The sequence below is a fragment of the Cervus canadensis genome, chromosome 2 (assembly GCF_019320065.1).
Source record: "Cervus canadensis isolate Bull #8, Minnesota chromosome 2, ASM1932006v1, whole genome shotgun sequence".
Taxonomy (NCBI): domain Eukaryota; kingdom Metazoa; phylum Chordata; class Mammalia; order Artiodactyla; family Cervidae; genus Cervus; species Cervus canadensis.
This window is the reverse complement of record NC_057387.1, coordinates 41,736,371-41,757,839: the sequence shown is the minus strand read 5'-3', so window position 1 is coordinate 41,757,839 and position 21,469 is coordinate 41,736,371. Positions and strand designations below refer to the sequence as shown.

Sequence of the window (21,469 nt, the reverse complement as noted above, 5' to 3'; positions counted from 1 at the left end):
CATTTTACCTTCTTACCTTTCCCCTTTTCTAATGTGCCTTTTTATTTTCTTATCCTCACTTCCCAGCATTCCCTTTTGCTCATACCTGCCAATCTCATTTATATGTTAGTAGAAATAAGAATTTAAATGCTCACCTAAAGTAAACACTCCCCCACAACAATTGTAGGCTAAAAGGCAGATTAGAGTCACCTCTGAGAATGCTCCCATTGCCCGATTGCAATTCAATAATAACAACTATCCTTTACAGAGTACATATTACATAATAAGCATTATTTTGAGAATGACAATTCTTTGAGGGAAGTCTAATTAGGCTTGTTTTACACATAAGATCACTAAAGCATAGAAAGCCATGAACCTTTTAACAGATGACCTAGAAGTCACACACAGATCTTTCTGACTCCAGACCTTGTCCATCATGTTTCACACTGCTTATGCCTTATTTGATAAATAATGAGCATTTATTAAAAACCTGTCACATGTGTCTTTGTTCTTCCAGAAGCAATTCAAGAATCATAAACTCCTCAAAGCAAATTTTTATTTGCATTTACCTCTCTTTATATTCTTTAACTTTTCAAAGAACTTTGACATTAATTATCCCATTCAAAATAATATCCAGTAACTTGAAACACAAATTTAAGGCTGTTATCAGGGATGTCATAGAACTATGACTGTGAGTAAAGAAAGAATAAAGAAACAACTGAACATTCTGGAAAGTGGAAAGAGCATTTGTTTCAGTTATCCATCTTCCAGGTGGTGGGCATGAGGAAAGAATGTTCAGAAGCAGAGACTCATGTGAGAGAAAGGTTCTATGTTATCATGGGGCCTGGGCCTTCCCGTTCTCCAGGAGAGTCCCCAGAGACTAAATTTACCGTTCGGAAAACTTCCACACCACCCCCTTGCAATGCCTTTTTTGTCTGACATAAAGCAAATGTCACTTAGTTCGTTTAGACCACCCAAGGCTAACTGGTCTTTGTTAGTTATTGTATGTTATATTGAGGTTGGGTTTTATATTTATGGTGTTCAAATAATAAGAGTCCTGTTCTTGGCTTCAAGTATGAACAATTAACACTAGGAGCAAAGTAAAAATGAAGTGAAAAGAAGTGAAAAATACAGTGCATTCTCTGTAATAGTTTTAGAGATACATGTTAAGCGTTACAAGACACAAAGCCAGTAATTATTTCTGAATGGAGACACTCACTGGCTGTATATATCATTGAATATGTTTTGTTATTTTATAATATACAAGTAGTATATTCACTAAAATATTTTTCCCTTACGACTTATTTTTTTTTTAAGGAAAAAAACTTTCCAAAATCATGGATAAGTGTATCTGCAGTTAACTTCCCATGACCTAGCTACAACAGTATTTGAAGGTCACTCAGGAAATTCATGCCACCTATGTAGAGGTCAATTTGAATTATTATTACAGTTATTCAGCTCTTAATAAGTGTTTGGCATGTCCTGCAAGGTTCTCTCCAGGCTCTAATTAAAACCACACACCCTGCTTCTGTCTGGCAGAACATTTGAGAAGCTCAAAAGTAACCAATTTGCCGTATCACACCAACCTCCAGGGTGTGGGTTTATTTGGGTTCATTTGAAAATTACATTTGTAACTTGGACATAAAAGCACCTGATTCTCTGAAAACCAGTTTGGTGTCTTGTTTTTCATGGTACATGCAATCCTTAATTTACAAAATATTCTGAGTAAGAGGGTTTGATTTTTTGCTAAGTCATTCTCTTTTGACATTACCTGCCTACCAGGCAGTTCCAAACCATGGGAGTATTGTCTGCCCATAAGATAATTGTTAATATTTATAGAGTTATATTAGAAGATGAAATTCACCCATGCAAAAACTGCCCCCATGTAAGTATAAATTATTCAGTTTTTCTAAATATCTACTCTGTTCCCAATTATCAGGGCAAACTGACACTTGTTTCAATATCACTGTCAGGCCAGCTCTCTGCTTGGAGTTATCTTGAAGCTACTGTGCTGTATTTGCTCGTCCTGTTCTTCAGTGCTCAGGATTAGAGGCAGTAGATCTGGCTTGGGGAAAACAGTGTTTGCTGTATGCCAAATACCCTTTAATTCTCTGGCAGACTTACCCACGGCATGTGATTATTTGCTGTGGTGGGTTAGAGCTTTCTTATATCCATGCTCTTCAGCAGGGGCTGATTGTAAGGCAATTCTTCTCCTATGTCCATCCAGAGGGGCAATCTCCATCTTTTTTGATATATTTTTGTTTCAGCTTGGTGAATAAAATGTGCCTGACATTTAAAAGTTTGTTAAATGTTTGATGAAATTTATTGGACCTCAACTTTAAAAATAAAACAGCCTATATTCATCTGGATTACATACCTTCAGTTTTATTGAGAAAATACAGCTTGACATTCTCATTGGCCACATTATCTATAAAGATAAAATATCTATAATCTCTGACCCGTTATAACAATGTAGCTGCCCATGACATGTGATCAACATACTATAGTCAAGAATATCTGACTGAAGTCATCGACTGTATATACTCAACAGTATCCATTGCAATTTGATCTATTTTTAGATCAGTTATGATTAAAAGATAAAATAAGATTTCCTTTTTTCATTGCAAACCTTAGCCTTTCAGTATTAACTAGTTATTGCCAACACAAACCATGTCAGATTTGATGTGTTATTTAGAAACACATAAATTCTTTAACTACTAGGAGCAAAAACTGATTTATTTTCTATTTTTACTGGCGAACTACCTAAAGTGTAAATACTAATGACTAATTCTGCAAATCAACAAAAAAGTTATGAAAAAAATTAATAAAATTTGTCACATCAAGATTCATCCTCCATAAGGTTATGTAATAATTTGCATACTGGTTTTATTGCCTTAAAAGACTGTAGAAGAACAATGGCTTAAACAATATTAGAAAGGTTCATTTTCCTCCTACACATACTGATGCTAGCTGGGAGAAATTCAAGGGAGGGGAGCAGCAACGTTACATAAGATAATCAAGAAACCCTGTTTCTTTCTGTCTTGATGCTTTGCTACCCTCTAAGAGATGCCCTTGGTCAAGATCAAAGGAAGCTGACCTCACCACGTCTGCATTTCAGCTTAGGAACGGGAAGATAAATGGAGGGCAAACAGCTCTATTTTAAGGATATGACCTGAAAATTGCAGAGGTCACTCCTGCTAGTTATCTTATTGGCCAGAATTTAGTCACATGATATCATTTAAATGCAAAGAATGGGAAATGTAATCTGCAGCAGGGCAGCAGAGAGACACAAAACTCAGGGAGTTCTGTTACTGAAAAGAACAAGGGGAATGGACTTGGGGTGCGGGGTGCAGAATCAGCAGGTTGTCAAGGCAGAGTAGCACATTCTTTCATGAATTAGACATCATTTATTAAACAGACACTATCCCCATAAATATTATGAATATTCTAATAATGCTGGAGCACTGTTATTGGTTTCTGACTAGAACTGTATTTTCAAGAATGCATGTGTCCCTGAAGCTATAGTAGCACAATGCTTGCTCTAAAATCATTGATATTAAGGTTGAAGATCAAATCTAAAAATGGACCTGGTAGATTTTCTTTCACTAGACTTGTCAGAGATGGCCCTCCTTTCCTTAGAAAACTGAGGAGGAGAGAGGGGTAACTAACCCTTATTGAGGAATTCCTCTATGTCAAACCCTGTGCTGCTGAGGCTGCTCTTGCTGTCACTTCAGTCTTGTCTGACTCTGTGCGAACCTATGGGCCGTTTCCCGCCTGGCTCTTCTGTCCATGGGATCCTCCAGGCAAGAATTCTGAAGTAGGCTGTCATGCCTGCTTCCAGGGGATCTTCCCCACCCAGGGATCAATCCTGCATCTTTTATGTCTCCTGCATTAGCAGGCAGGTTCTTTACCACAAGCACCATCTGGGAGGCCCTACTGAGGAATTTCTCTATGCCAGCCTGTGCTAAAAACTTACAAACATTATCTCATTTACCTCCTTAAGACAACCCTTTGTGAATACTATTATTATTCCCCAAATGAGAATGCTATGAGGGGAAGCTTGGAGGGGTTTAATATTTAAGCCAAGTGTGTTAGTTTTGATAAGAGCTCCCTTTCTCTTTCCATGAGTAGGGCTGGAAGAAAAAAAGTTGACCTTCACACACACAAAACTCCAAAGCATAGGTAAACCACCAGCCACCTCCTGTTCTCCCAAAATTCAGTGTGGAGGAAAGGAAAGAACCTATGGTCCAAGGGGTTGGACAGGTGGTCCTAGCACTTCTATCAGCTATTCTCAGAGGTACATCAGTAGTGACCTGGCCTGGATCTAAGACCTGCTGGCTGAGGCCGTCCCAGAGAAGTGTCAATTGGGACCTCTCTTTGGGTATAGTCCTACTTTTAATAATAGAGCTTGTGATACCAAGACACAGGTAATTCATTAGTCCTTTCAAAGTAAATAGCTAAAGCCAGTCATAAATTTAATTTCAAACATAGCATTGGTGATTGTATTCAAACTGTGGTATTATAATCAAATTGCATAACCAGTTTTATATTTAAGACCTAAAGCTTCCATTACTTTGAACAATAATCTTATGACCAAGCAAATAAAGTGTCTCTATAAAGTAGTACTAGTTTATGAAACCTCAGACTCTGAAAAAGAATATTCTAAGCACTCCAACCAAAAACCAAACTCAAGCAACCAAAGAGAAAAATGACAAAGCTTGGACTTTAATTCTGGTCATACTGACTGAACCACTAAGCAGAGACATTCTCAGCACAGCAAAATCATTCTAATGAAGATCAGGAAAGAAATATTACCTTTAGAGGTAATGAGTCAACATTGTTACATGTTGGTAGACTCCAGCTAGCATTTCAATCCTCACTTTATTATTATGCAAAGTGAAAAATCCTTTTATACTGATTAGCAAAAAGAATGTTATTTGTAAGTTCATAAGAATCCTTTTTTTTTAAAGTTTTGTTCCCACAGTGGCTAATTAGCAAGGAGTTAAGAGCTCAGACTCTACTGGCAGAGACTTGACTTCAAATTCCATCCTGCCACAGGCTGTCTGAAAAGATCAGTTGCCTTTCTGGAGGCTCAGTTTGCTTATCTGTCAAATGGAACTAATAACAGTACTCATGGGGGCTGTTATGAGGACTAATTAGACCAGTGCCTGGTACAGTGTAAATAATACTCGATACATATTAAATGTTATTATAATTGCTAACAAGTGAAGTGCTGTAAGGTAGGGCATAGATTCTTCAAATTTTTTTTCTCTGAATTCTCCTTTGGCCCCTAACAGCAAACTCTATCAGGTTGTTAGTCCTTGCTAACGCCACCAAAAACTGAAAGAGATAAATGGACTCCTTAGCAGCAGAAAAAATTGCCCTCTGAAATAACCCTTTCTTGGTGCTTGTAGCATTTCTGTGCTGTCCTTTTACTAAGACAAAAAAGTTGCATGTTGGAATTGGATTGGGGACATTATCTCATGATGATTAAGGGAAGTTATTACTAGAACAGTGCATGAAATGGAAGCTACCTGCTTTCACCTAGGGAGCTCTTGAAAATAACCCTCTTTTTCTCCAACAAATAAGGAGAGGAAAAATTCCAATAATGGATAGCATTACAAATCCTTTTTTGTGTAGTTTGCTTATCTAAACTGGCACGTGATGCCTGCTTAACAGCTCTCAGAAACCGAGGGAGAAAGGTACTAACTCATCCGTCAGGCCCCACCTAACAGTCCAAGAGGCACCAGGAAGGACATTTCTCTTTCTCTGCTGCCTGTTTCTCACCAAACTGAATCAGCATTTCTAGGAACTCAGTTCCCATTGAGAAAAGTAATACCTTCTAAAGATGGGAATGGCAGTACTTATGGAAATTCTAACCCATCAGATGAAAGATAAGCAAGTGAAGGTTAGAGAGTTATCCCCCAGTGATCTACCCAAAGCTTTCCAAGTTAAAAAAAAAAATTTAGTTTTACATATACATGTGAATACACCATAAATTTATATTTACATGTAAAACTAAAATTTTATGCACACATAAAAAATACAGACATAGATGTATACATACATAAACATGCATATACAAATGTATCTACACACACATACAGAAATAGACATATATATTACTCCACTTCTTCACTAATACTTGCTAAATTTTCTCTCCACCAAAATCTTTGGAAAAGTATTGGATATGAGGCTCTAATTTAAGCCCTGCATTTTTGGAGTTTCAAATCAGAGTTAAGTATCCTCTTAATTTTGAAGAGTCACTGAGTCAGGAAATAAATAAATATATATTTATATGTGCATAAATTTACATATATATTGGAGTGGGAAATGGCAACCAACTCCAGTATTCTTGCCTGGAAAATTCCGTGGACAGAGCACCCTACAGGGCGGAGGAGCCTGGCGGGCTACAGTCCACGGGGCTGCAAAGAGTCAGACACGACTGAGCACACACACGGACTGATTTATATATAGAGACAGAAAGAGACTTGAAAAGCAAGTTGACTGAATTAACAATTTTAAATAAAAGTGGGATGATCAAATTCTTTTCAACAAGTAATAAATTTGGATCCCAGATTATGGCTAAGTGGAAGAGAAAAATAATGAGGAAAAAGTAAAAATATCCCAGAGACAGATACTTAAACACCCTTTATAAAGCATATATCAAGCACCTATACTAGACTAGGCAATGTAATAGGTGTCACAGGTTTGTCTACCTCAACACTATTGACAATTTGAGTGAGATAAGCCCTTGTGGGGGTCTGTGCCCTGCATTATAGGATGTTCAGCAGCATCCCCAGCCTCTACCCACCAGATGCCAGAAGCACTTCTTAAACTGTGAGAACAACAATGTCTCCAGACATCGCCAAATGACCTCAGGGAAGAAATCGCCCTCAGTTGAGACCCGCTGTACTGGCTATGCAAAATAGCACCTACCTGCCAGTTGTAATTTGTATATTCCTTAAGAATCCTCATTCCTCAAAAGCTTGATCCATTGTCTGATACGGAGCTGTGAGACCTCCTCTTGTACTGCTCTGATCTTGTGAGGAGAACCACAGGAGACAAGCCCATTCCCTACCCTGGGCCTCCCATTACTCCCACTGACATCCTAATCTTTTAGAAAGATTTTTCAGAAGAAAAAAAAAAAACTCTAACATTTATCCCTTAATTATGTTTATGTTGTCCACAAATAATATGCAGAAATATCACATCAACATATAAAAACAAAATATTAGAGTGAGAATTTTAAGAAATTTTCTGTAAAAGTAAGCATCTACTACAGAAGTTTGCAATTCCAAGTAATTAACACCAAGATGTTTCCTTATTATCCTATTTTACAGAGAGTTGGTTGTAACTAAATGATAAAGGAGAGAAAGGTGTGTGTGTTTGCATCTATTTTGTTTTCACGCATGCCTCATGATGTGTCATTTGACAGCAGCCTCATATTAATGCAGTTTTTACCAAAGACTTGAAAACCTCCAGAAACATTCATTAGCAATTATTCTGATGATGCTGACAGGCTTTCAACCTCATATTCTTACCATATTAATCTAAAGATATTCATGAGTACTACCCAACATTACATTATCCATGAGCCTCTTTACAGAGGAAAGCAACTACAAATACCAGTGCATTTCATACTTCCCTGAGATGTAGCTGCTCAGGCAGACCAAGAGCTCTATCTCTGTGCCCCAGGAATAGAAAGGATCAGAGACAGGAGACAACTAGCATTAGCCAAGTGTTCACTATTTCTTTTATTCCTTATTAAACCCTACAAATCTGCCTGCAATGCAGGAGACCCAGGTTCAATCCTTGGGTTGGGAAGATCCCCTGGAAAATGACATGGCAACCCACTCTAATATTCTTGCCCAGATAATCGCATGGACAGAAGAGTCTGGTAGGCTATAGTCCATGGGGTCACAAAGAGTCGGACACAACTGAGTGACTAAAACACATACACACACACAAACCATACAAAGTACTTAACATGCCCAGATCGCTAAATGTTTAATTGCCCCAGGACTCAGCCCTTGGAATCCCTGACTTTCTAGAAAATTTTATCCACTCCTATGGCTATAAATGCCCACTCCTAAATTTATATCTTCAAACCCAGGCTTAGTTAAGCTCCCAACTTTTATATCTGTCTTCTCCATGTCATCATTTGACTGTCTCAAATTTAACACATCCCCCATCAATCTCCTTTCTTCTCATTCCCAGATTACTATTTGGCCACTTGCATTCACAGTTTTCCAACTGTTCAGATCACAAACATGCAAATCACTCTGGACATTTCTCTTTTTTCACATCTCACATGCAATCTATCAACATATCCTGGCAGTTCTTTCTTTGAAATATTTCCAGAATCCAATTACTTCTCACCCTTCAACCAGCAAGGACCCTGGATTAAGCCATCTTTATCTGAATTATTACAACAACTGAGATCTCTGTGTTTGCTTGCTCCAGTTTATTCTCCACACAGAAGCCAATGCAATTGTTTAAATTTCAAGTCCTGGCAAGTTTTTCCTCTTCTCAGAATTTCCAAAGGCATTACCATGCAGAAGGCCCTGTATGATCTGTCAGCCACCCCATCTCTGACTTCATTTCTCATCATTTGCTTCCTTAATCCCCCAGCTATTATTTCAAGTTTTGAAGTTACTCTTTCTCTCTGTGAAGTACACTCCCCTTAACACTCCTGTGTGTCTCTCCCTCATTTCCTTTATGTCTCTGCTCAAATGACACCTTGTCAGAGATTCTCCATCACCACACTACGTAAAATAGAACACCCTTCCTAGGCACCCTCCATCTCCTATTTCTTCTGTTTATAACCCTTAGATTCTTTTTTCAAGGAAATATTTTTCTTTATAAATAAAGGCACATATGTATACATACATATTTGTTTATTATGTATATATATTTGTGTATCTGTGTATTTATAAGTAAATATATGAGGTGCGCATATGTATGTGTGTGTGTGTGTGTGTGTGTAAAGTTCAGGGCTAGATTTGATCCTGGGCCATACATATATACATTTTAATGAGTTGGCAAATTTAGCCATGGCCAACTTTTTGTATAGCCATGAGCTAGAAATGGTTCTTACACTATTAAAATATTGTAAAAGTTAAAAAATAATAAAGATGAATAAGCAACATAAACCATATGTGGCCTGCAAAACCTAAAGTATTTACTATCTGGCCTTTATAGCAAAAGATTGCCAGCTCCTGTATCAGTATAGTATCCACTAGAATGTAAAGTCCTTGAGGACAGGAACTGCTGTGTTGACCATTACATCTCAGCATGGAGGATAGTGCCTGGTACAAAGTAAATGCTAAACAAACATTTGTAAATGAATGAAAACGATGAGCCTTAGTGGGGTCTGGTGACTTGTCCAGGGTCACCCAGGAACTTGATAGATGAACCAGAATTCAAGCCCAGGTCCGCCTGATTCCACAGCTGGATCCTGAGAGCTTTATGCAGCAATGACTTGAGCCTTCTTGATTTCTACTCAAAGGCTCCCCATTAGATTATCTCTAACATGCTATCAGGTAAAGGAACCTGCAGAACAAGACAACCGAAGAGAGACATGTTGCCTTGCAGAAAATCTTTGATAATTACACCAAAATAACATTTACAACTGATATCAATTATATTTACTTTTAAATATTTATTTGCCTGTGGGTCTTCACTGCAACATGCGGGATCTTCCATCTTTGTTATGGCATGCAAGATCCTTAGTTGTGGCATGCAGGATCTGATTCCCTGACAAGGAATTGAACCCCAGACTGGAGCACAGAGTCTCAGCCGCTAGACCATCAGGGAAGTCCCTCAACTATGTTTAATGTGCTTTCAAAGACATCACCTCTTCTTAGCTTTACCAAGTTTCTGCATCAAGTAAGGTGTATACTATATCCTTATTGTACATATTACAAAACTGAGTTTCAGGAAAGTGTAAAGAATTGGTTTTTACAAGTAGTGAGTAGCAGAAACAGAACAGTCCAGATCTATCACTTTTAATATTCAACTTTCCATTCTACCAACCAACATATATCCCCACAACTCTACTGAAGGGCAACTATACTACTGTGGACATGGAGGGATTTTAAGAGGTTGGCATCACACGTTACTAACTTCTAAGAAACCAGAAGTACTGCATTTTACCTGGAGTTTTAGGATGTGCAAGAGCACCTCAGCTATAAACAGCCAACTACCAACAGTTATAGGCAGCAGGCAAGTCAGAACTTTGAAATGAAAGCAATAAGTAGGAGAATGATCTGCTTGACCATATCTTGGACTTTTATTGGTGTGACAACAGCACAGGGATTTTGAGCTGCCAGATGCATGATCACCTTAAAGAAAGAAGTCAAGAAAACTGACAATTATCTTAGCTGACGCTAATACCCACAGCTGTCATCTCCTGAACTAGCTGCTATATCTAAGCAGCCATCCTTTGAGGCAGCTGATTTTACAGCTCAGAGTACTTGCCTGAGAAATTATGTGTGTTTCATGGATGCCAAGGGCCAACTTTTCTAACTTTGTGAACGCCAGTGGTAATAATGTGCTTTTATCCAGGATAGAGGTCATGATGCCACACCCTGGAATTAACTTGAATCTGACATGCAGTTCTAAACTAGTCAATACCAGCTCAGGATGTGACAACCCAATTTCAAATGTCTGTTTCTGTCCCTGTGAGTTCCCTTACACTTTGTTAGGCTATGTGATAACTTTTTTTAATCTGGGAAACATAGCCTCTATAAACAACAGCAACTGAGGCCACTGTACTAGATTTTGTCCATTTCTCACCTCTTCACTCACTATAATAGAACACTACTCACTATAATATAGCAACTTTTAGAAAACTAAAATTAAAATGAAGTGTCATTTTCAGTGTTAGGATATGCAGGGGTTTTAAGTGTTAAATAGTTATGATTTTTAAATCAAATATAATAATTATAATGTTATAAAGTGTTGCTTGGCTAGAAAATAAAATTACAATGTTTCTCCAAGTAATTTCTATGAAAACTTGGGTAAGAAAAATTGGCATTCTACAGTATTAATGACAGATGGACCATTCCTTTTGGTCCAACTTTAAACTTGTGCCTCTTTGTAAGAGAAATCTCTCGATTTCATTTGGAAGTAACATTAGTAGTTGTAATGAAGAAAATGGGACCAAGGGTCAAATATTTTACCTGAGAATCCCCCTTGTCAAAAACAAACAACTTGAAAAGTAAGTCAAAGTCAGTTATTGGGTATCTTCTATGTGCTTAACATGATGTTTGGTGTAATGCTAAGTTCTTATATGGTTCAGTTCAGTTCAGTCGCTCAGTCGTGTCCGACTCTTTGCAACCCCATGAATCGCAGCACGCCAGGCCTCCCTGTCCATCACCAGCTCCCAGAGTTTACTCAAACTCATGTCCATCGAGTCGGTGATGCCGTCCAGCCATCTCATCCTCCATCGTCCCCTTCTCCTCCTGCCCCCAACCCCTCCCAGCATCAGGGTCTTTTCCAATGAGTCACCTCTTTGCTGAGGTGGCCAAAGTATTGGAGTTTCAGCTTCAGCATCTTATATGGTATCTGGATACTTACATGCAATATTCCAAGTAAAGTTGGTATATGGGAAATATATCCTTGAGAGCTCTGTATTTGTATTGTTTTAAACAATATAAAGTATATCTTTGTTCAGACTTGAGAAAGAGATCCAAGATCTTGAGAAGGCTGAACTGCAAATCTCAACCAATGAAGAAGCAATTTTAAAGAAACTGAAATCAGTTGAGAGGACAACAGAAGACATAATAAGGGTGAGCATTAGCTAATCTGAAAATTATGACTCCCTCCCAAAATGATTCCACAAATAGTATATAATTCTTGAAAGTATATTCACATTTAGAATCTATTTTTAAACTGTATTAATCATGGAGAATTCTTTTTTCTTATAGTCTGTGAAGGTGGAAAAGGAAGAAACATCAGAAGGTATGTTTTGAGCAGTCTGTTATGTCGAACTAAGATATTTTTTGATTAGCCTGCTGAAATTTTTCTCTATTGTAAGTATATTCTAAATGTATTTTGAATTAACATGAATTTTACAGATTCAGTTGAAGACATCTATGCTAACATCCCTGACCTTCCAAAATCCTACGTACCTTCCAGGTTAAGGAAGGAAAGAAATGAAGGAATAGAAGATGATGAACAAAATAGAAAAGGTATATGAAAACTTTGTCTTCAATGGTAGGTTCTCAAATTCATATTTTACAATATCAAATATTGGCAACTTGCTGTAACATCCTGTAACATCCTTCCAGGTTAAGTAATGGTCCATTTTACAAAGTTCCGTGAGGTAAGTCACTTGTATAAGTAGCAACAATGGGGTTACAGTATTTCTTCCATGCATTTTATTCCTCAGCAAACTAGGTAAGGACAGGGAGACAAGAAGCTCTTAAAACAAAGCTCCCTTGCTCAAAAACATCTCTCCCAACATATTCTGTGTAGTAGACCCTAGAATAAGATGAAATGAATGAACAAAAGTATTCCCCCTGAGGTCAGGCATTATTTGCCCCTATGTGAGAATGGTTGTGTGAAACTAATGTCAATGGCCCAGGGGAAATGAAGGCTTGTATAGGGGTAGATATAGAACCTTTGAATTTTAGAGTGAAAAGAAAAACTACACTTTACCTTCAGGGAGCAACCATTCATTCATTCATTCAACAAATACTCAGTGCCAAGCTCAATGCCAAGCTCAGTTTTCACACTAAGAATACAGTAGTGAATAAAACAGCAAAAATCTCTGCCCTCGTTCTAAGGGAGAATAAAAGCTGACATTCTAAGGGAGACAATAGGTTAAAAATTAGGTAAATAAATGAAATATATTAGGAAGCAAAAATGCTAAAGAGAAGAATAATGCAGAGAAGGTGGAAAGGGCACATGTGGGTGAGTGTATTACAATGTGAGTTGGGTAGCCAGGGAAGGCCAAGAACCACCGGGCTGTAGGGGGAGAGATGACACGCAAGATGTCTCCAAAGAGGAAGCTGGGGGACACAAAAACAGGCAGTGCCGCATTGTAATGTGGCCCAGGATCCCATTAGCTTTACCCTGCCAGTTACGATCCTGGCCATTAGGATCTTCCCTGGAGGAGGAAATGGCAACCCACTCTAGTATTCTTGCCTGGATAATCCCATGGAAAAGGAGCCTAGTGGGCTACAGTCCATGGGGTCACTGAAAGTCAGCACGACTGAGCGACTGAGCATGCATACATGCATCAAGATCTTGCCAGGGCCGTGAAACAGATTTCAGCTTCCCCCAAATCAACCAGTTCCCCCCAGTTCAGTTTTTTTTAATACAGCTGATACGGCTCTAATTTTAGCCCTTCTTCTTACAAGTGGGAGTCAAAATGAAAAGAAACATAAGGCAAAATGAGAAGCATGTGACTCTAGCCTTCTTCCTGCCTCTTCAATACCAGTTCAACATTTAACCGCCTCCCAGCTATGAAAACTTTAGAACACGCCTCTCTAATTTCAACACATTACAGGGCTGTATATCAAGGATGTAGCATAATAAAATATACCTTGCTCAGCCTTTACCAACAGTAATGCACAGAGTAACATATTCTTCCTTATTAAAAAGAAAACCCTGATCCTTCCTACTGAGCAATATAAAAGACTGGAAATCTGTTGTGTCAGATTTTCTCATTAGAAAGGGGACATCTTTTGGTTTCCTAGTGAAAATCCTTACCATTTGGAACAATCAGCTTCCCTTCTTCAGTCTTTCCCATTTTTTTAGTAATTTTCACACATCCTTGCATAAAAACCCATGTCATTAAAGTTTTAGTCTTTATATATTTAATGAATAAATCAGAAATTTTAAAAAGACTTCTCATAAAAGAATGTCAACAGGTATACTGGACATAAACACTGTGAAAGCAAGTTACTTTACAACAGGAAAAATTGACTAAATCAGAGATCAAATTTGTCTCTCAACAGCCTTGTATGCCATGGAAATCAAAGTTGAAAAAGACTTGAAGACCGGAGAAAGTACTGTCCTGTCTTCAATACCTCTCCCCTCAGATGACTTTAAAGGTACAGGGATAAAAGTTTATGACGACGGACAAAAGTCAGTCTATGCAGTAAGCTCTAATCACAGTGCAGCGTACAATGGCACCGATGGCCTGGCACCAGTTGAAGTGGAGGAACTTTTAAGACAGGCTTCAGAGAGAAATTCTAAATCCCCAACAGAGTACCATGAACCTGTATATGCCAATCCATTTTGCAGACCTACAACTCCACAGAGAGAGAAGGTAACTCCTGGACCAACCTTTCAAGAAAGGATAAAAATGAAAGCTAATGGACTGGGTAATGATGTGAATGGATCCATACACAGCATGGACAATGGACTTGCAGAGGAGAGAGGTAACACTGTCAATCACATCAGCCCAGTTCGGCCGATACCTCATCCCCGATCAATGACTCAACAAGCAGAGGAGATGCCCCACAAACAACAAAAGAGGCTGATGACTCCTTGGGAAGAACCAAATGTAATGCAGGACAAGTATACTCCCTCTCCAAAGGCAGGACTGAGTCCCAGCAGAGCTCTAGTTGAGAAGTCAGAACGCCAGAGTTCTTCACCCCCTTGCCAGGAGGATGAGAAAGACATTAGATATAATATTGTTCATTCCCTGCCTTCTGACCTGGATGAGAAAGAGCCCGTGACAATGATTTTCATGGGGTATCAGCAGGCAGAAGACAATGAGGAAGAAAAGAAGCTTCTGACTGGGTATGATGGGATCATCCATGCTGAGCTTGTTGTGATTGATGACGAGGAGGAGGGTGAAGTAGAAGCTGAGAAACCAGCCTACCATCCCATAGCTCCCCACAGTCAGGTTTTCCAGCCTGCCAAGCCAACACCGCTCCCGAGAAAGAGACCAGAAGTCAATCCCCATGAAAACACAAACCATAAATCTCCCCATAAAAACTCCATATCCCTGAAGGAACAAGAAGAAAGCTTAGGGAGCCCCATCCATCATTCTCCACTGGACGGTCAGATAGCAGGAGATGGGACTGAGGATCCCTCCTTAACAGGTAACAAACATGACAAGGCTTGTCACTGCTGCTTAGTCATGTGACAATCTTCTCTTTGTGCTGTCACCAAGCCTTCTTGCTCTCAGCTTTTTCTGACGCTTCATAGACTAACACATGCTAAGGTTTTTTTTTTATTAATGCTGATATGAGTTATTATCATCATAAGCATTAAGTCACTTCAAAAGAAAAAGAAAGTGAAACAAAAATTTGTTGCCTTATTTGGGTATTGCATTGATTGATCTTAGTAACTTGAAATTCGTCTTCTGGCATGGTATGGTACTGTGTATGAATGTGTTTGAATCACAATCATGTTGTCATCAATATTAGATCTTTTCCCAGAAGAAATGAAGCCAGCCCTTTTTTTGTGCCTCTTCGTGGTTTAGATTTCCTACTTAAGTTAACAAATTGCCTTAATTTTGCAAGAAAAAAACACAAAACAAATTTTATTTTTAGTGTGATATTTTATTACTTTGCTATATCTTGTTTCTCTACACTTTTATAATTTTATTAACTTTATGTCCTTCATTTTTCTACATTTTACAAAAGGTATCAGTTTATTCTAATTATAATATTTATGTCACATAATCTTCCCTAACTTAGAAATTTTATTTTTTTATTTTCTAAATATTTGCATTCCATACATTCTCATTCTCTGTAAAGTTTTATAGCTATCTAGCTTTTTTAGTATTGAATAGAAAATAACACTTTTTCTACAAAAGTGATAGCTCATCTATTTTAGATTCTTTATTATCACTTGAATATTGTATTCTACTTATTTATGAACAATAAGTAAAAATATGATCAAACTAATTATAACAGCTGAACTTACCATGCCTAAAGACATAAATCAAATTATCCAGACATAAGTACTGGATCTGTGAAAGGGATAGTAATTTTAAATGTTCTAATGAGAGAATTCTCATTAAAAAGCAGTAACTATTAAACCCCAACTTATCTAGCAATCAAAAAACTAAATAATCTTGTAGAACTGTGGTAGAAACTAATTGGTAGAACAATTCAGGAAGGATCTTTCCTCTGTAACCCAGCAACCTAGTCTTAGGTTGTCAATGATACAATAAAATGGACCTCTTCCCTTTTTATTAAGTAGTTAAATTAGGCATACCAATTATAAATTTGATTATCTGAAGAATTTCTAACCTATTGGTAAGTGTACACTTACACTATCTACCTAAATCAGAGCTTAATGGTGTGTCCCCACAAAAGAAACCTACTAAAACTAAAAGTTCCTCTGTTTTGAGAATGAGCTTTGTTTATTGATCACATTTTGCATCTTAAATCCATTTTTAAAAGAACAACACAGAAGACTTAGAAAAGAGGAACACACTCTTTATGGTCAAGAGCAGTGACATTACCCACTATAAAACCTCCTATTTTCTAACTTGGATGTTAGCCAACTCCTCCTGAACACCCTTATTCCTTCTCCCCTACTTGTGTCAACACATTAACCACAGAGAAAAATATAGGAAGTGACTAATGTTTCCAGACAACACTAATCATGCCACTGAGCTAAAATAATGAAAACAGGAAGACTTTTCCAGACAAAGTAACAATACAAAATTATGTTCTATCAATCAAAGCATCTTATAAACAGAATCCTCCAGATTCCTTGCTTTCTATCATAATACTGTTTTACATTCTTGTTTTCCAATTCAGCATGTGGATTACAGAACTGATATTTTTAAATGGGTGTTAAAAATAAGTATATCATATTGACCTCAAGGTCATCCATATACATAGAATTTATAGCCACCCATGCATTTTAATTTCACAAGCACCAAGTAGGTTAAGCTTCTCTCTATCCACCTTCCCCCTAAAAGCATATTGATACTTGGGAATCCCCCATTTAAGTCAATTACTTTATTTATGGTATAGGTGCCCTACTAAATATAACATTCCTAGTAGGCACAGTAATAGTTAAGAACTATGTCTCTTTTCATTTGTGCAAATGTTATTATCAAAGCCTTATCTAAGAGCAATTTTTAATGCTTGGAAAAGAGCACGAAGGAGAAAGAATGATAGAGCAAATTGGAGCCTGGGGATCCTAAAAACCAGATTTAGTTAAAACTTTGAACAGGATGAGACATGACAAGAAAATTTAGGCAAAGTTACGTCCATTTGCTAAAGTAAGTATAACAGGGTCATGTTCAAAATATCTGGTTCAATGCCAGATACATCCACCAATGAGTGGCCATGTAACGTCTCACTGCAACTTTATTACTATCCCCACCAATTAAACAATTGACTCCCGTTGGTAATCCTCACCTACCTACCTTTATACTTCTAGCTCTGTCCTCCCCTCTTATAGATGTCAGTGGCACTTCAGAATAAATCGGTAGGGAACCTCAGCTCCAGGGGATTCACAACCTGTTGGTGCCAGAACTGCCAACCCGCAGCAACCATTAGAGGCCAGGGGACACTGAAAGTAAGGAAGCAGGCTCTCTTCTGTCAAGTTAGAAACAGTCAAAACTGTGTCTGGATTGCCACAGGGAGAGGAAACAGAGATCAGAGAAGACTAGAAAGGAAAAGTAAAAAGAGAGGTGATAACTCAGGTTTTTTAGCTGCTATACCAAGGGGCTTTCTCATTGCCTATCCCCACACAGCTACTTAGAACTCACACCATCTACTTACCATAAGCCTAAAGAAAGAAATAGCAGACTCTAACAATCTAGAATTCTTTTTTTTACCTTAAGAAATGGGACAGTAAGCTACTGGATTGCCTCACTCCTGAGGATGCAGACATCCAGGATGTCCTTTAAGAATTTATTGAAGGTCTACAGCAACTGGGTAGGCCTGCTTTACTGAATCTAAGTTGAGGAGTAGTTGTAAGGAGGAGACTTTGTCCTTCCCTTAAAAGAGACCTTCAAAAAGTCCCTTAAAATGGATTTTGCCCCTGCTCTTATTTTGATATGGGAAAGGTAATGGTCCAAAGACTCAGAGTAGAAACTACAAAGACTTGCCTTCTGTCTTCAGTTTGCTCCTTGATGTGGAGGTACACTCCTGTCATTAGATTTCACCACCCAACATCTCCCAGCAATTGGGACCATCTTCCTGGCTACAGAACAAAGGAAAATTATCTCAGCTGGTCCTAAATTCAAGGAAATATTCTTGATCCTGCCACTGAAAATCATCATTTCCCTTAAATTTCTCAAGGAAATAAAGCTCTTTGGCTTCATTTAAATGACAACATTTCATATAAGTATAGTGACAACAAAATTGACCATAGTATTGTTATAGTGTTGGATCCCAAACTTTCCCATATTTGTGAAAAAAAGCTTCTTAGAAGTAGGATCACTTCATTTTTCAATACAGAACTAATATATAACTGTGAAATGAGAGAATATGAGTTCCTTTTTGCTTTTTTTTTTTAATTAAACAAAATTTTTCAAACAGCTAAATAGCTGGTGCTTGGGCAATATTACACATGAGTGTAATGATTGGTGCCTTGAAAGCATCTCTCAACTTTTGGAACATGACTGAGGCAGCTATAATCAGGTTTTAACTGTTAAGAGCATGATACCAGTGTTATGAATTTTAAATCTACATTTTAAAAATGGTTTCTATATCTAATACATCATTAACAGTGAAGTATTCTCAAAAAGATAAATTTGCCATTTGAAAGTACTTATATCTTGACAAAGACATTTCATAATGACTCCAACTCCTAATTACTAGTTCACATTGTTTAATTATTTAAAAAATTTGTTCTTGCCATTCTGTACCTAAGGATGAAGCTCCTTTCGACAACTAGATTTGATGAGTTAAAAAATAACCCAGCCATCATGAATTAGGGCTTATATCAATACCTTTTTCTCTTCAGTAGTACATAGCTCAGAAATATGCACAAAACACAGTTGTTGACCCATACCATTTATCTATGGCTAGTAGTGTTAATGTGCACTAGTCCTGTATTTACTCAATTTATGCTGTGTTTGCTTTATTAATATTTGTAGAAATAGGTTCCTTCTAGTTCTAAACCTGCTTCTTCCCTAAGTTAACCATAGCTTATTATTTCTACTATCTTTTTATGCTACTAAAACAATGCTCACATTGTTGGATAAAATCATCTGAGGTATGTTTCAAACTTTCCTGCAATCTATGAAATGGTCATTTAGAGTGAAAATTAAAGCTTTTTATAACTCTCTATTTTTTCTTTATTTTACAGCATTAAGGATGAGAATGGCAAAGCTGGGGAAAAAGGTTATCTGAGAGGTGTACCATCTACATAAACATCCATTGAAGAAGAAACTAAGAAACATTTGAAGATTTCTCTTCTGGATATTTTGTTTCTTTTTCCTAAGATACAAAAATTATAATTATAGCCATATTATGCCATGTGGATAAGCAGTAGTCATTATTTGAAAAAATTCAAAAAAAAGCTGGGGAGAACAAATGCTTAACTTTTCCAGTTACTTGATATGATTCAGTGGAGGGGAAACCAACATATTTTTATTGTATTGATACCAAAGCATTTCTAATAAGAGCTTGTTAAATTTACAAATAAAGTTATTTAAAATAGCCCAACATTATTTTATTAACTGACATTGTCATTTTGCTAACACAAAGACTGAGAGACTATAGGAAATCACTGTGCCTTATCACAGAAATATTCATCTTCAACTCTGACAAGTAAACATGCCATCCCAAGTATACAAGGACTCAGGCAACTACATCCCTTGCCAAGGAACAATTCAATTGAGACTTCAAGCTCCTTGCATACATTTCAAAGGTGCATGCAATAATTATCCTCTTATTTGGGGACTGGATTTGGATTATCTTATTAGTGTACATGACTTTAAAGTTGATAACCAATATGTTCATTCTTCTTGAAATATCTTCTTTCATTCATTTCAATGTGAATTCTGGGGTACAGTGACTGATTATGGCCCAAGGCTGTTGGATGGAGGACTTCTCAAATGCTCAACACAAATCTGGTCTAATGTTTGACCAATTCTTATAAATAAGTCAGAATCCTAATGCTAAAACTTACTAATAAAGTATACCACATGTAATTCCTAAGTATTTTTGCCAAGATATTAAATCATGATTTGAATAATACTCCCATAACAGTTCTCTCCTACTCTACCTTCTTATTCTGTCTTCCATCCAACAAGCCTCCAAAATCTATGCAAACACATCTTCCCTTGGATTGCCAGTGCAAATTACCCAGGTCCTACCAAGTCTTTCAATAAATAGTCTGTTTTTCTCTGTCAGGGAAAACACTGAATTTCCCTGGTAAGTCCATGATGAAATTATCTTAGCTACTGATGTGGAGGTAATGAGCAGTAAAAGAAGCAGATCCTGATGAGGACAAGAATTTACCTGGGGAGCATCAGTCTCAGATGATTTGTTTGCAAAGGGCAGTTTTTCTCTAAAAGGAAAGAGCTCCTCAGCTGGCCTGAAATGTTCTGGGAAAGCTGAAGGGTCGAATTTCAGAAGCACTTTCACAGAAACACCCCTATCCCAGGTCCAAGGGTACCATTCCTTCCTTTTCTTGCCTTTGGCTTTAGCATAAATGACCTGTCAAATCCGCACATTCGTTTGTAGCTCTGTCATCCTTGTGAATAAATCACTGGGTTTTGCTTTTGCACACAAAAATTTATTAGAACACTGCTGAGCACCAAGGAATTGGTCAACAAACATATGAATGAGTAAACAGTTCATAAGGGGAAAGATGTAATCTACAAGGGGAGGCTGTGTAACACCAGTTGGTCTCAGGCAACATGAGCCGAATCTGACTGGCAGATCATCTAGCCACTTACCGTGAGTCATGGACCAGGGCTTGTACGTAGAAGTGGCCCAGCATAGCCAGAAGGTGTGGGAGGCAGGAGCTGGCCTCTTGCCTGGGGATGAAGCTGGAGCTGCTGAGAAACTGGCTGCCAGGTGGGCAGGATGGGGCTTGAGTGCAAAGCTGGAGCTGGTCAGTCCGAGCTGCTGAGATGAGACTGGGCCATCCACACACCAATCCACTGGCCCCTGTACTCAGCAAAAAGGAAGGAAAGCGGGAAAATGGAAGTGAGGTGCTTTCTTGCCCTTGCGACATCCCTCCAGTACTCTCTATTGACAAAGCGTAACACTGGGCTGCCCCGGTGGCTCAGATGGCAAAGAATCTGCCTGCAATGCAGGGGACTCAAGTTCAGTCCCTGGGCTGGGAAGATCCCCGGGGGGAGGGCACAGCAACCCACTCCAGTGCTCTTGCCTAGAGAACCCTTGGACAGAAGAGCCTGGGGGGCTACAGTCCATAGGGGATCAACGCGTCAGACACGACTGAGCGACTAACACTTTCACACCTTCTACAACTGCTTCAGCTGGCAAAGGAGAAATGCTTACATAACAAAACAGGACCAAGAAGGTGGATATGGAGATGAGGCACTAAATGATGAAGATAAAGATGAGGCATTAAACTG

At 38.1% G+C, this 21,469-nt stretch overlaps 1 protein-coding gene across 1 annotated transcript in view; it reads left to right on the top strand.

The window, feature by feature from the left end:
- The window catches only part of PALMD (palmdelphin), a 57,543-nt gene extending 37,957 nt beyond the window's left edge, over positions 1-19,586 (top strand). The window contains exons 4-8 of the mRNA XM_043460559.1: positions 11,660-11,774; positions 11,913-11,946; positions 12,063-12,176; positions 13,950-15,044; positions 19,228-19,586. Of these exons, the coding sequence (XP_043316494.1) occupies positions 11,660-11,774; positions 11,913-11,946; positions 12,063-12,176; positions 13,950-15,044; positions 19,228-19,271 (1,402 nt within the window). The 3' untranslated portion in view covers positions 19,272-19,586. The remainder of the gene's footprint in view (positions 1-11,659; positions 11,775-11,912; positions 11,947-12,062; positions 12,177-13,949; positions 15,045-19,227) is intronic.
- The last annotated feature ends 1,883 nt before the right edge of the window (positions 19,587-21,469 follow it).